At 48.3% G+C, this 15,613-nt stretch overlaps 1 protein-coding gene across 3 annotated transcripts in view; it reads right to left on the bottom strand.

Annotated features, from left to right (window-relative positions):
- Positions 1-15,303, bottom strand: part of MEIS1 (Meis homeobox 1) — a 149,392-nt gene extending 134,089 nt beyond the window's left edge. Inside the window, exons 1-6 of one of the 3 annotated variants that reach the window (XM_075536025.1) lie at positions 15,280-15,303; positions 12,306-12,532; positions 10,312-10,453; positions 9,688-9,738; positions 8,863-8,913; positions 7,305-7,451 (exon numbers count right to left, since the gene is read on the bottom strand). In XM_075536025.1, coding sequence (XP_075392140.1) covers positions 7,305-7,451; positions 8,863-8,913; positions 9,688-9,738; positions 10,312-10,453; positions 12,306-12,532; positions 15,280-15,288 — 627 coding nt within the window. In that variant the 5' untranslated portion in view covers positions 15,289-15,303. Of the gene's footprint in view, positions 1-7,304; positions 7,452-8,862; positions 8,914-9,687; positions 9,739-10,311; positions 10,454-12,305; positions 12,533-14,512; positions 15,250-15,279 lie in introns of those variants that run through there. The other 2 variants (XM_075536026.1, XM_075536027.1) reach the window with 2 other exon arrangements.
- Positions 15,304-15,613: the final 310 nt, after the last annotated feature.

Below are 15,613 nucleotides of genomic sequence, written 5' to 3'. Positions count from 1 at the left end.
TTCGCGATTAAGAAATGCTATTTTGCACAAGAGTGTTCAGAGTCTCGTAAAGTGTTGCCAATTGCTTTAATTCTGTGCACTTGAATGCGTTAAATTGATTGAAATTGAATTCTAGTGACAAACGTTAAAAAGAATATATTCTTGCTTATTTCAAATGGGATCGCTTGTGCCATTTATTAAAACGCCAGTGTTATAAGTCGGGGGATTCAGAATTGTCTGTGGTAGGTATACTTCCTCCGAGGAACTATTTCAGATTCCAAAACGGCACCCTACCCTACCCCAATTCCTATAATCCTGAAAGGATGTCATAGAAAGTTAAGGCCAGGGTGAAAATGTTCTTTCACCTTTTACATGACACAGACAAATGCAGGTTTAGTCACATAATCAGAACAGTGAAATATACAACTTTCATTAAATCCCACAAGTCAAATTTTGAAACTACTATTAGAATTTAGACCAGAAGACCTGTGTCTTGTGTGTGATTTGTCATCATTTGTCTTGGATCCATAGCCAATGGCTGCCAAGAAATCAAATGCCACGTTGCTTTGGGTAAATTGCTGCGCATTACCTCTCTCAAGTATTAAAAAGCACTAAGGTGCGCCTGGCCTAAGCTTCGAAAGCTGAACGGTGGCTACAGAGGACACAAGAAGACTGATGCCTTTCAATTACGGTATTGATGACAAATATGGAACATTCTATGAATTGCCAGAACACGAGACAAGTCTGATGGGAGGAAGTACAGTCAGAAGGCTCCTTGGAAGGGAGATAGCCAGAATGCATCCTCTGTTATCAGGACAAGGGCATCGTACTTGGTAAAGCAGAGGACCAGTGAGAAAGAGGAAGGACCTCAACAAGACGGATGGACACAGTCCCCAACGACGGCTGAAACGTGCAATGCTGCGTAGACAGGGCAGCACGGGGCAGTGTTTTCTTCTGCTACACATAGGATCAGTATGAGTCAGCGGTGAGCCCATAACGTAACAACAACAGTCACATGTATGTCCACACAACTCCAGCTTTTGAAACAGGTACGTCCTGATGGTTCCTGCTGAGTAAGGACAGCAAGCCGGCTGTTTCCCTTGGAAATATGAAAACCTAGGTCCGACAATCTGTGCCACTCTCACATAAACAGTGTCATGGTCATTCTATTTTTATGCCTTTATTTGTAAAAGAATACTTTCCCATAATTCTGACTTAATTTTAAAACACCGAACTCCTTTTTTTGGCATTCCGGAGAGGCAGAAATTGTTTTCTGTTGGTTTCGATTGAAACATAAATTCAAGCACAACATTGATACAAATATGACAGATATCATAATAAAAAAGCCATGTAATGCTACAGTTGCAAGCATTTAAAACTGTGTAACAAAAATGAGGAGAATGCTATCAGTTTACTATCCTTCAACTATTTCCCTGACAGTGGCATCAACTAATGTTGAAATATAGACCTTCTTACAGGAAATCTTATTTCATGTTCTTGTTTGATCATTCCCCTGCTGGTCCCTATAGGAATTTGGCTGGATGCCTACTTTCTTTTAAAAGTTTCTGTATACATATTTGGGTTGTGTTAGATGATTAAATGATAATTTATTAAAACATTACCATTGCCCATTTGTTTGACATATTTATGTTGCATAAGAAAATACTGTTGTTACGATGGAAAACATTATTATCAACACAAAAAAAATACTTCATTTGAGTTCATGCCACGCTGCTTTGGGTAAATTGCTGCGCATAACCTCTCTCAAGTATTAAAAAGCACGAATTTCGTGGATGCCAAGTGTCTGAACACTAAGGGGCTTCCAACAAGTTTGGAAGGAAGTGGAATGAAAAGACAGTGGAATTTTCCAGGAGCTTTTTTGAAGGCCCCTCATACAACTTGTTATGTACTCTCCATCGTTTTTCCGATTCCGTCTCTGAGGACAGGGACATTGTTTCAGAACAGTAGAACAGGTAAAGACTCTACTATCTGCCCATCTGCCAGATCTTAAAACACATGATGTTTCTACTCTGGGATGGCTACACATAGTCTTTGTCTTTTAAGACGACGGCATTTTACTGAATAACTTGCCTTCTGTCACCCGGTAACAACTGTGTTTCAAATCTTTTTGGACTATGACAAATATAGTAAAATTTAAACATACCAATGTTGAAAACATCATGATTTAAAATTTGTTGATTTCCAAAGTCGGGCAATTACAGCATGATATTTTGGTGTTTTCTTTTTTAAAGCAGGCCCACATTTTAATCTGCCCCCTTTGCTCTTCCTTCTCCTCTTCCTGTACTGTTTATGCTTCTCCGTGTTTTCTAAAGAAAATCTCTACATTACAACCAAGAACACAAACAAGCACCTCCATATCTCTGAATGGTGAGTAACGGAGCTATTTCTGCTGGGGGAGAGGCTGCGATCTGAGCCATCTATTGCCACAGTGCTAGTTCACACAGCTAGTTAAATCACAGCACAATAGTCACTGCTAGGGCACTTGACTTTGCCCAAACTAGTGTTAGTACCATGGCTGTCCATTAAGCATGGGACTTGCACAGGGGAGTCCAGAAAGACGGAGGGAGGGAGGGAGGGAGTGTGGGGAGAAGTGAACAAAAGTGAGACAGGAATCACTTTTGTAGTATTCACATTTCAACTTTGAGACATTTCATAATGCACTTGCTCTTAACCTATGGTCATAGACCTGAGCTGCTCTTCCCCACTGTTTCCCACAATGTTTCTAAATGCCTTTATGAAAAATCAATACACTTCTGCGTTGAAGTTCAGACATAAATGCCCTCTAAGAGCCAATCATAAAGCAACAGTAAAAACACACCTGGTAAACAACTAAGTTTTCGCTCAGAGGGTACTAAGCAATAAAGAGCCTAGAATGCACATCCCAATTAGCCAGTGTCGTGACAAGCAGTCAACACCTTATTATTTAATCATTACAGAGAACCTTGCCATCATTTCTCTTTGACGTATCTCAAAAAAGGAAAGAAGGCTAGACCACACTTCCACAACCACCATCAAAACTGAAGGCAGAGGATGCTAAGACCCCACTGGTTTCAGGACCTGTGGGACTGAGAGGCTCCAGGACCAGGCAGAAGTGAAATCCCATCAGGCAGTAACAATTTAAATAATTCTATCGAATGTGAGCACTGAGAATAAACCACCTGACAACAGGACCATTGTCCTCTGCACACACACCCCCCTTCCACTGTTTGTGGCCCACTCTTCTCATTGGATGAAAATAAATGTCCAATACTTCTAGTTCAGTAAATAGTCACTGGTCCCCTCGTGTGTGTGTGTGTGTGTGTGTGTGTGTGTGTGTTTTCAAGAGACCAGTCCTTCAAGGACACTAGGTTGTTCCGTGCCCTCCCATTTTCTTCCCTTACTATCACACGTCCCCCTAAGGGAATGGTTCTATCTCCTTTGGGCTCACCCCAAAAAAGGGAGGGAACCCTTTCGGTCAAGTTCGAGTTCAATTTTGGAATTTTAACCCAAACTCTTAATTTAGAAACCACATTCCAAACTTGTAAAGCAAAACCATCGCTAGCGGGTTTCCCCAACCCGTGTGGGACCTAAAGCGCTCTGGCCCCAGGCTGCCCTGGGTCTCTGTGGCCCGCGGCTCAGCGCTCTCCACCCTTGGTCGCCGCGCAGTCCGGCGGCCGACCCCCCCCCCACCCCAGGGAGCCCACCAGAACTTGGCATTTAACCTGCCTGGGGAGCACGCCTTTGGGTTCCATCTCTGCTAGCCATTATTACTTCTCCCCAGACGTCAGAGACAAATCTGGATTAACATGCAACAGAGCGCCAGCCCCAGCCCAGGAGCTGTTAAATGCAGATTCAGCCGAAGACCCCCCGGAGAGCGACTGTGAATAAAAATCTCAACTCCAAAGGGACCGTTTCTCTGGCTCCTAGGGAGAATGGGGCTCCCGAACTGATGACCGCACACTGCTGCCTGTCCGGGAGGTGGCCTTGGGGGTCCGGGTGTACTGCCCCGCTTCTCCTGACCTATTCAGGGAGTGGAAAACGCTTGACTTCAAGGAGAAATATATTGACAACCTTGGGAGGTTTCACTCCTCACGTGAAGCGCCTTCGAAGTCTCTTGCTGAAGCTGCACAGGGCGGCTGGCCCATGCCCATGATAGCACCCCTCACTCCATCCTGCGCCCCCAAACGCGAGTCCCTTTCCATGGCCCACTAAGCTCAACACTATTCTCGACGCCTCTCACCACGGACCACTCACTCCTGGCCCGCAGTCTAGCCCTGGTCCCACCCCCAGGGCCGGCAAGTCTCCGCGCCCCCCGCGCCCCCAGCCCCGCGGGACCAGCAGCCCAGAGAGCGCGGAGCGCGGCCGTCGGGAGAGGGCGCCCGGGAGGCTTGCGCCGTGGTTCGCAGGCCACGGGACTTCTAGGCGGTCTCCAGGACTTGGGGGGACGTCCGGGATGGGGAGACGGGATTATGGTTACTATTGGCATTTTAATCTGATAAAAAGCTCCCCGAGCCAACAACATAAAGCCACGTGGATTTCCGCCGAATTAGGCCTCCGAGAAACCCACTCCTACCAGTCAGCCATCCCTTCCTGAGCCCGGCGCGGGTGGCAGCCTTCGCGCTGCCCACGCACAACCCGTAAAGTAAAATAAACTGTGCCACTTGCAGACCCCAGAGGCACAGGAGTTAATGAGCTAACTAGCCCCCTGCGCTCCCGCCACCCCTGGAGCGGTCCAAGCCCAGAGCCCACTTTCTGTCCAGGCTCCAACCGGCCGGGCCGCGTTGGCAGACAGGTGGAGAGTCTGTCCTTTTGGGACCTGGCTCCCGGGTCGTCCCACACGGGGTCAAGCGTCCCCAGGGGCTAGAGAGCCGACTTCAGTCATGATAACTGGAGTCTTCAGGTAGGCCCTGGCATCTCATCCTTCGTGCTCCCCACCTTCCCAGGTCAAGAGAGCCCATCCCGCGGCAGAGAGCCAGCAGGATTTGCGGGCACAGACCCGCGTGAGCCCCCCACGCTGCTTCTCCTTCTCCAAAAGGAGCCTATGCGTATGCCTGGCTCCTCGGACCCAGACCACCCAAAGGAGGACCCTTGGCCTTGCTGTTCACCTACAACTGAGACCGGAGTAAACCTTCCGAGTCACGGGAGTGCGCCCACGCGCACAGATGGGCAGCGCAAGACTTCTGAGACTCATCGCTTCTCTTAAGGGGCGCGGGGGGGGGGGGCGAGGAGGACACCCCCAAAGGTTTTTCAGTTTATAGGTAGGGGAGGAAAAGAAAATGAGCATGTTAACCCAATACAATTGGAGATCAATCTTTGGATAGCTCAGATTAAGGTAATTGGGTAACAAAAGTTTACGCAAGGAGTATGGGGCGAACTCAATGATGTGATACCAATTTTGGATCCTCTCCCCTCCCCAGCCAAAACAGCAACCCCATAACTTTGGTCCTTTATCTTTGACTTTAATAAAATAATGATTTGTTGAGAAAATGGGGGTATAAATCTTCATTTTGGAGGCAATTAAAGTGTTGATTTCATTGGTGCCCCTAAGCGATTCTTGTAATTTGCTCAAATATGTACCCAGCACTCCCGAGCTTTTAGAATCCCATTTTCTAGTTAGGCTTGTTGGATTACAATTTTTACTCTACAGCAGCGGAATCTGCATTTAACCGCTCCCGGGCCGATCAGGCGGGCCGAACCCTGCGGGAGGCCTGGCAGCCAGCGGGCCCGGCCTGAGCCGGAGCCGGCGGCCGCTTTGCCAGCCCTGCCGGCCCGCGGCTGGACAGCCCAGGCTCCTTGCTCCGCGTGCTTGTCTACATACACTCCTGAGAAGTTTACAACTCGCCCCATAATGCAGCAGACCCAGAATGCTGGCGCTGTTCAAGCTAAACTCCGCCTGGCCCTAACTCATTTTGTGTCAAGTAGACGTGAAGACTCGGTGGTAGGGTGTCCCAGAGACGCCCAACCTGGGGTTTCGATTTTTATTTGAAGGGGATAATGCTGAGAGAAAACTTTAGAATGACACCAGGACCGAGGTGCAGGGCACCCCAGCAAGGACCCCGGAAGACAGGCGCTGGCCAACCGTGTTTATAGCAGCAAAACTCTGCTGGCCCGGCTGGTTTATAGCTTAACAAAGGGATGATTGGTCTCTCCCTCAAGACGGGATTCACGTGCCAAGTCAGAGAAACGACTCTGGGCCTTCATGTCCCTCTGGGGGCCGGGCAGGCAGGTCACCCAAACCTGCCCAAGCGCGGCAACAATTCGAAGTAGAGCTAACTATCCCTGGCCCTTTCAGCTCACCCACTCCTCGCGTTTTCACCTCCATTGCCTTTTGGCAAGTCCTTTGGACCAAGCCTAAAACTCCGTGACAAGAGAGATAAAGGGGGGGGGGTATAGGGGGTAGGGGAGAACCGCTCCCACCCCTGCAACTTCAAATCAAAATCTTCCCATTGGAGCAGCACTTCCGAAACCCGGCCTGGAGGGAGCCAGGGAGAGGAGCGGGCTCAAGAACCAGCGGGAGAGAGCCTAGGCAGCCTGGAGCCCCCCACCTCCTCCCCCAGGCAGCCGCGGGGGCGCCCTGACGCTGACACTTCCCAAAGCTGCCAGCCCAGCGGGCCCGGAGCATGTACCAGCTGGAGGATGAATGCAAAGGAGGAGGAGAAAAGTCCGTATTTATCTGTTTTTATAACCTCGGCCTGGTCTTATTTTTTCTATTAAGTACAATAAAATGGGCGAGCTTGCAGCGTGCACTGCACAAAGCAATGTTCAGTGAGGTCTAGAAGCGTTCGGCCGAGGAAAACTGACAAGACAGGCTAATGAACCGTACAGACAGGGAGAAAATAGGCAGCATTTGCTAGATTTCAAACCCTCGCTGTCTCTCTTAGACCACCTATCTTGGATTTATTCCTAATAAAATAAGAAATAACCAGACCCTACACTTTTCTTTTCTTCGAAATAGAAGGGGGTTTGGAATGCTCCGGGAACAAAGCCCTACAATCAGAGGCGGTCACTGGCAGTTAGCACTCTCATTATCATGAAGGGTAAATAAAATAAAGACAAAAATTAAAAGCGACAAGAAACAGGTCAAGTTTGCAGGCAAGGCTTCCACAAGCTCATCTCTACAGGTCGAATCCCAGAGCCAGTCTTAATGAAGCAATAATAGCCACATTATTCAAAAATTTTCATTTCCATGGAAATGTATCTAAAAGGGACTTAATCATATGCAAATAATAAAAGGAGGTGGTAGTAACCTAGCAAGCAATACACATACGAATGCCCCCCCACCTTCAACACCCCCCCCCCCATATTAAGGATTGAAAAGCGCATACCTGGTCGGTTAGATTTGCTGATCTCGTTATATCTTCACTGTCTGATTTCGAGCCTCCTTCTCTGTCGTCTATCACCAAATCGATAGGCATTTTCCCTTTCAAACAGCTAATATACCGGTGGCAGAAATTGTCACATAATTCGTGTACCTACATTATGACAGAAATTTACAAAAAAAGAAAATGTAATCAGGAGTGCATAAATGACATTGACAAGTACAACCCACCCCCTTGTGAGATGCAAACTTCCAAATGGGGGAAACACAGGGCAATTGTCCTCCAGAGACCCCCAGACGCATCCAGAATTAGGAATAACTTTCTTTTCTTGCAAAATAGAGATATCCCAGAAAATTGACAGTGACAAGATGATTCACAGGCTACAACATATTCAACACCCGTGTTAAATTCATCTGCTCCTGGGGCTGTGGCCATTAGAGAGGTGACCTGCGTGGGTGACATTTAAGGTAAACTATTTAATTTCATCCAGTTATGTTATCATAAATCCTTTTCCAAAGTGTCTAAGGAAAAAAAGGTGAATATAGACATATATGTATGTATATATAATCATTCTTACATATCCCGAGGATCAATAATGTAGTGTGGCACATGCCTGGTACCTCAAGTCCCAGTAACATTCATAACTAGGGTTTCTCTCCATAAGGAGCATGTATGGCGCGGGGGAGGGGGAGGAAAGAAAATCAAATTGCCAGTACTTGGGATATAAAAAAGCCTACAGCCAGAACAACTTATCAAATTGATTTTTTGTTTTGTTTTTCAAGGAAAAAAGAAAACCTCCAAATATTGAGATGTGAGTGGAGAAGTCTCTTCCAGGCCCTGTGCATCAACTGACTTGCAAAATTTCACCAGAAACCCCAGAGTCCTTGCAATTTAATATTAGTTTGCATTACAATGCATTAAGGTTTTATTGCTGAGATTTATAGAACAGCTAGCAAAATCATGTTATCTCACACCCCCTTTTCTTGGGTATGAAGGTGGGGTGTGTGAGAGACTCACAGATACAAGACATTGTCTCTGTGAAACATTTCATGTGTGCCCCTCCCTCCAACACACACACACACCACCTCCTTCAGACTCCCTGCCTGCTCCCCGGCCCCTTGGCCTCTCCTGTGTGCCTGACCTGCCATTGCTCTCAGACTGTCTTCCAGAAACTCACTAAACTAAACAAAACTTTGTTCCCCCTCAGAGGTAGCAAGGAAGAGGAGGGGACCAAGGGCCCAGAGGTGTAATTTGGGAAGCAAATTCGCAACAACATTCAACACTTCAACTGGGATGCATAGAATTCCAACAATTTAGACCAAGCCAGCAAGGTATTAAGAGTGAACACAAGGCCAGGGCGTTTGTGATCCTGGGTTTAGTGGCTGAAATTGTAATTAAACTGCAAAGAGAAATGGACGCTAAGATTGGCCTTGACACTAATTACCAGAAAGGAAGACATTTATGCAAATGTCCTAGAAGCCTGCACTTCAGTCATTCTGAACCCTCCCTGGTGTGTGTTTGGGGGTGATGGTGAAGCAATGGGAAAAGAGGGTGGAGGAATTACCTTCTCTAATTCCAACAGATGAAACCTTAATACTTGTATGGCTTGAATCATCTGCAAAGATACAAAAGCAATGAGCGTCCATTCCTGGTTTTGCAGACTATTGACTGTCTCTGCTTTACCATCTCCATCCCCCTCCCCCCAGTAAACAGAGTTATTTTGATTTATGGCAATAACACTAAAACTTAATAGCAGCGACTGGGTACCATCTAGAGGTTTATATTTCTTAAGGAGAAAAAAATGACTAAGACAACAACAAAGCGTCTAAGTGGGGACCATAAACACCCACCTCCCCCATGGCTCTGCTCTCTCCACCCCGTTCCTCCCCCTCTCCAAGGGCTGCATCCCTGGGCTGGAGTTTCCCTTGCAAGGAGGGGATGGAACAGATTCCAAAGCGCCCCCACATTGTGGCTTCTCACAGGAAAACTTCCTGCTGCTTTGCGCACACCTTTCGGCAAAATGAGTAGTTCAGAGTCGCTGGCCTGGCCGCTGCCCTGGTGACGCGACTCTGAGGGTTGGGGAATCGCACATTTTAAGCACACACGCTGACAGGCCCAGAGATAAATCCCCGCCTGCGCCGAGCTGCGCAGCCCGGCTGTCACAAAAAACAAAAGCTCGCGTTTCCCGCGCCGGCCCCTCTCGAGATGAATGGATTTCCCGGGGACCTTGTCCCAGAGCTCTTGTCCGTGGACAGAAACACACTTGCAAGCCCGTTTGCGGCTACCGGAAGACCTGTCTAGAAACTTCAGGTCTTTCAAAGCACCGCTGGGGTGCTGGGTGGAGAAATGGTGTGTGTGGGGTGGGGGAGGATAAGGGGTCCGCTCTTACCAAGTTATCCAGTTCTGGATTAGAAGAAAATAGAGGTTTTTCTGCGCGAATCTAAATACACGTGAGCAGAGGGCAAGGGGAGAGGGAGAGAAAGGGGGGGGGGGATAAAGAAAGACAATGTGAATCGGACCGCCTATTCCAGTGTCTCCCTACGCTCCCTGCGCTGTCCTGGGTAGTGTGGAACCCCCGGGGGGTGGGGGGGACTCGGTGACCCGGAGCTTGTCCCGCGCAGAAACACTTCAATGCGATTCAAATAAACCGAAAACGCCCCAGAACCCTTGGCTGACTTCTGGTAGCGAGCATGATTCTCCCGGAGGCCGAGCGGCTCGCCTAAGCCAAAGCAGCCACAACGCCGGTGTTGGCGATGTTGTTTGCTAGGAGCTTTCTGCGTTAGGTGAGGGTGCGCGGGCGGCGGTGAACGCGGTTGTTTTCCAAACCAGCAAACACCCCCCTCCGGAAGCTGCGTCTCCAGGTTGCGGGACATTGTCCTTACTCCGTGGGGACTCTTGGGGAGCCAGACACTTGGGCAAATGTATTGATTGGTGGGGGGTGGGGTGGAGAGCTCTATTATTCTTTCCTTCCCCCCCCCTTTAATATATATGTATATGTATATATTTTGCTGACCTGTTTGGCGAACACAGCTATATCTTCATTGAATGACTCTGAAGAGCAGACGTCCCCGCCCGCCACCCCGGGCTCGCGGGGGGTACAAGTAGCTAATTCACATTTCTCAAAAATCAGTGCTAAGAGAGGGAAGAGGGGGTGTCTGCAAAAAACAAAAAAATACAAAGCACAAAAACAACGCCATGGTTAGTCCCCAGTCCGTGAAAAAAGGCGCCCAAGGGAAGCAGTAGCGGAGCTCCAGGTAGGGACCCCCACCCTGAATTAACCTCGACTTGTTCCTTCGCCCGCCTGCCCGCCTGGCTGGCTGCTCACCTCGCCTACAGCCCAGGGCCCAGCAGTCGGAGGCCCAGAGCTCTGGACCGTATCTGAGGATCGGTTCAGCATTTCTGGCCAGAGAAATTGGTAACATTTGCTAAGCATAAAATCCCAAGCGGTTCCAGCAGCCATTTTGAATTAAGTTTCCCACTCCCCACACGACCCCTTCCCTGGGCTCCACAACCAGGGCCCGGTGGAGGGAAAGGGAGCGAGAGGCCAGGGATTGGCCAAGCTGGTTGGAGTAGATGACTGGGAGGCAGGCGGCCGCGGGAGGCCAGAGGGCCTGGGATCCCAGGGGCAGGCGCTCAGCTAACTTAGAAAGAGGTCTCCTGAAGCTGTGGGGCTGACTGTCAGGGACCTGCACCTATGGATGTTGACCCCAAGACCCTCGGAGAGTAAGAAGACCACCCCTCTTGGGTTCCCTACACACTTTCCTGCCTTCACCGGTAGCCCCACAGCCCAGCAAAGCAAGTTGCTTCCCAGGTTCCTGAGGGGACGCGTTTCATTTTGTCTGTGCGGAGTGGCAAAACAGCTGGTATTTCGAGGGGCCTAGATGTGGCTTATCTCAGCTCATAAAAGAAAAGAAGGGGGTAGGGGAGGCGGGAAAGCTTCCAGCGTTCAAGGAGCTGTCTCAAGTCTTTTATTAGCTCTTACAGCCCAGCTGGGCATTTTACAGTTGGGTCCTCTCCAAAGCTCCCCCAAACATGCTGTCCTGGAGCCTAAACCAGTTGCAGTTCACGGTGCAGAGAGGACGAGGACACTAAGAAGCCTCTCTACGAGGGATCAGGAAATAAAGCAGGTTGAGATTTTCCACTGGGGAAGGCCGGCGTGAGGTCCTTTCACCCCGGAAGATATTTAAATATTTTTTAAAAATTAGAAATAAAAGTTGCTACCAAGCTAACAAAAAGAACAAACCTCCCCAAATTCATCAGCACACAGTAGGTACATGGCTTTCAAAAGATCTTGCTAGTGGAGAGAGCGGTCAGGGTCCGATGGAAGGTCTTGGGAGAACCCTGTGTAAGGAGCCGCTGGAAAACCGCCTGGCCGGAGAGCACCCCCTGCCCCACTTGTATCTCAGTCTTGCAGGTTTTTCCTTAAAACACAAAGTGCACAAAACCCCTGGAAGTTCCTTAATATCTGTGCAATTTCCGAGCCAGCCTCTCTCCTTGAAGTCCGTGATCAAACTCCCTAAATGCAAAACATGTCCCCCCTTGTCTGACCTGCAACTGTCCTCTCCCGGTTGTATTGTGCGGTGGCAGAGCCAGCATGCGGTTGCTGAGTAAACTTAGCAAGTCAGAACAATCAGTGGCTTAAAAGATTTTCCCTAAACTAAAACTTTAGTGCTCACACAAAGGCGCCTACATTTAGAAACCCGAAAGCTCTCCCAACCAAGACCAGCCCAGTGAAGACTAACTGGCTAAACCCTCGGGCCAATGTCTGAGAGCGGCCCAGGGACCCAGAGAACTTCTCCTGCGTGGGAACCCCCCTTATTCCGACAAGGTGGCGGCCCAGCCAGGCGCTGGGCCACCACCGAGGAGGGTGTGTGTCCAACTTTCCATGCAACGTCAATGTAAAGTCCCCAATGTGTACCTCCGGAGAACTTTCCTCTTAGGATCAGCACAAGGAACCCAGGGCAGCATCACATCTCAACTACTGAACCTGCCGCTCATTGTACGTACCCATAAATGGCATCTTTATCTCTCTTTAAAGCGTCATTGACGGAGGAAGCCATGCTGGGGGCCATCGCGTTGGTGTGAGCGGTGTGCGGGTACTGATGTGAGTGCAGAGGAGGCCCGTGGTTCAGATGGTGGACCGGCTGCATGGTCCTGGCAGCGTGCGGGTCCCCATACATCGTGGAGGGGATGCCCACGCCATCCATGCCCCCGTAATGGGGCAGATCGTCGTACTGCATGACAAGAAGGAGACAAACAAGGTTCAGAAGGCCAGGCAGGCAAAAGGGGGCAAAGGCAGGCTCGGGGGTTTCTAAAATGTCAGTCCAGCTGGGTCCTTTTGACCCGGAATGTGGTGGCCTTGCCTCTCTCAAGTTGAGAGATTTCTTATTCAAAAAGAAAAGGAAAAGAAAAAGGAAATAAATCCTTGAAGTACAAATTCCAGGATTCTCCCTGAGTGAGACTGACAGGGATGGTCTTGCCCTAACTTGTGTCCCTATCAACTCCGTTCAGAAATTCAGGATCCTTTGGCAAGGAAGGAAGGAAGAAAGAAAGAAAGAAGAGAAGGGAAGACAAGGACGCCTTCTCCCAGAGGGCGGAAGGTGAAACGTGCAAGGCTCCAGAGGAGGAAATTCAAAATCACAATAATAAAACATGCCAGGGCAGTGCAGCAAACCTGCCTCATCCCACAATCCCTTCACAACAGGGGGAATTATACACACACACACACACACACACATATATATAAGTTATGGTGGGAACAGGTATGCCAAGCATGTGAGTTCATACAGGCTTTGCATTTTTCCCCCCTCGGCCAGCGGCCCGGGCTAGGCAGACCCGCAAAGACTACATTTCCTACGCTTTCCAAGACAAACTCTGTTAAATTTTACAAAACTCACTGCCCCCTTATAAGTGAAACTCGGGAGAAGCTGGCCTTTACTGCATATCAGAGCTGAATTTTCAGATTGGTGAATTTGCCCCCAAAGTGCAAGTAAAACCTACAGTTGAAGCAGTTTATGATTCTATTTTCCCACTCATCTATATACGAACTTTCTCCCTAGATTAGAAGTCAATGAGGCAAAGGCTCCTCACCAGGCTTCAAGCAAATTCAAAGCAAACACTCATACCAAGCCCTGTCTTCCTATTCCAGGAAAAAAAAACCAACAACAACAACCAAAAACCTATTTTCCCATTGATTGTCATTTTCTGTGCGAAGTTTGGCTATTTAGAATTTCTAATGGCTTCATTCCAGGCAAAACCCTTTTCCCAAGATTTGGAGGTGCTGAGAGTGAAATGATTTTCAAAGAAAAGAGGAATTGCCACTTTCATCTCCTTAAAGCCAGAGGTGTGAAAGGAGTTTGGAAGAACGCTGACATTTGTCTGAACCAAAGGGGTAAAGAAAAATGTGTCAGCCTAGTAACTTTCTTTTGCAAACAGGGCTTTGAGGGCCAGGACGCAAATTATGCAAGGGAGGCTTTTTGTGGACCTCTTTTCTTTTAAGAAACTACCTCAGTCGTCATTGTCTCACTTTACTCACTACATTTCCATTCAAATAGGAATATTGGGGAAATTAGTATTGCCGTTTTCAATCTAGTAGCTGTGTGCTTCGTACCCAATTAGTACAAGACTTAGCGAAGAGAAACTTTCAAACTACTACCTTGTATTAAAAAAAACCTATGCAGATTAAAATGACGATTAAAAGATGATTGCTTTCCCAACTCAAATTCGGCTGAATTGTGACAAAGTTATTTGCTTTGAAAAGTTCTCTGTTTCTAGGGAAATAGCAAAGACGAGTAGAGTCAATAACCTATCTGAAGTTTCCAGTTGCTTATTTTAGTTTTAAAACAGCTTTAAACTGATCTCCGAACACTCAAATGATAGCATTAAGTATCTAGTAGTTTGGTTTTTGTTGTGGTTGCTTATTCTTAACAGCTGATTTCTCCAGCTTGAATTTTTATTTATAAAGCTGCTGGTTAGGAATCTATAGAAAACTTGACTACTTGAATTAACAATCACATATAACATACATTAAGTCCAGAAATGCACTGAATAAATCCTCTCACTTTAGGCCACGGCTTGAGGAACCTCATTCAAAGAGAAAGAGAGAAAGAGAAAAAGAAGGGGGGAAAAAGGAAGAAACTTTTTAGCAGTGTCCTTCAGCTACGTTTCAATTGAAATCTCACATTTGAGCTTCACAATTGTTTTTTAATACGTACCCTTTGCGCCATCAGCCTCCCTGGCTCCCTTCCTACTTCAACTTCTAATATATCCTCTTTAAGGCCAGTGTGAAAAGAAACGAATACGCAAAGTCCCGGGAAAAAAAAACCAACGGCGAAAATTCCCTTAAGGTCTCCAGCAACGTGAGCTACCGGTCCCAGATCTTCGGTCTAAGGAACCTGAAGCAAAGAGCCCGAGTCACTGAGCATAAAAGCGCTCCGTTTCCAAGACAGCAGCGGGGGGAGGAAAAAAAAAAGAAAGAAAGAAAGAAAGAAAAGCAGGTCCTCTCTTCTCTCCCCAAAAATTCTGTTAAAAAAAAAAAGCGCCCCTCAGACCCAACTACCAAATCTCATGGCTTTCTGCCACTCCGGCTGTCAATCACAGGCGAGGTTGTCAACGTGGGGAATGAATGATCATCCGCTCTGTCTTCTTCTGGTCAGAACACCTCAAATGTTAATATTCAAATGCACAAAGCCCTAGCGCTCGCTTTCTTTGAATCAGTCCTAATTCCTAATCAGTTTCTCTCTTCTCTCGCTCTTTCTCTCTCTCTCTCTCCCTCTTTGCAACTGCTGCACTGGAGGGAGATTAGAGGAGGAGGGTTAAAAAAAATGTCTGTCTGAGTTTGTCTTAAAGGAGCCGCGATCGATGCTGCCCGCTTGCAGTCCCCGTGCGTGTGTAAAGTGTGTGTTGCACAGGCGGAGAGGTGGATTCCGACCAGAATGCTAGAACCCGGAAGTAGTGGTGGCCATAACAGGTCGCGTCTTACACAATGCATTGGGCTGCAGCAAGTCGGCTCCTCTGCAGGGGTGGGTGCGCGAAGCGAGCTCTGGCCGCCCTGGAGAGGCGGAGTGGCGCCCCATTACATCGCACGCCCAGGCACTAACACTCACACACCCAGGGCGAGCGCGCGCGCGCGCACACACACACACACACACACACACACACACACCCGCGGGGAGCAGCACCGGGCCATCGGCTTCCCCCCCCCACCCAGATCCTTTTCTGCTCCCTACCCCTCCGGACTCGCCCCCCAGGCGACTGTGGAAATAAATTGCGAATCAACGCGGGGCAGGCAGCTGGGAGAGTTGTTTTGTATGGGG

Source organism: Tenrec ecaudatus, chromosome 17 (genome assembly GCF_050624435.1).
Source record: "Tenrec ecaudatus isolate mTenEca1 chromosome 17, mTenEca1.hap1, whole genome shotgun sequence".
NCBI lineage: Eukaryota > Metazoa > Chordata > Mammalia > Afrosoricida > Tenrecidae > Tenrec > Tenrec ecaudatus.
Note: the sequence above shows the minus strand (reverse complement) of the source record. Positions and strands in the feature narration are given on the sequence as shown.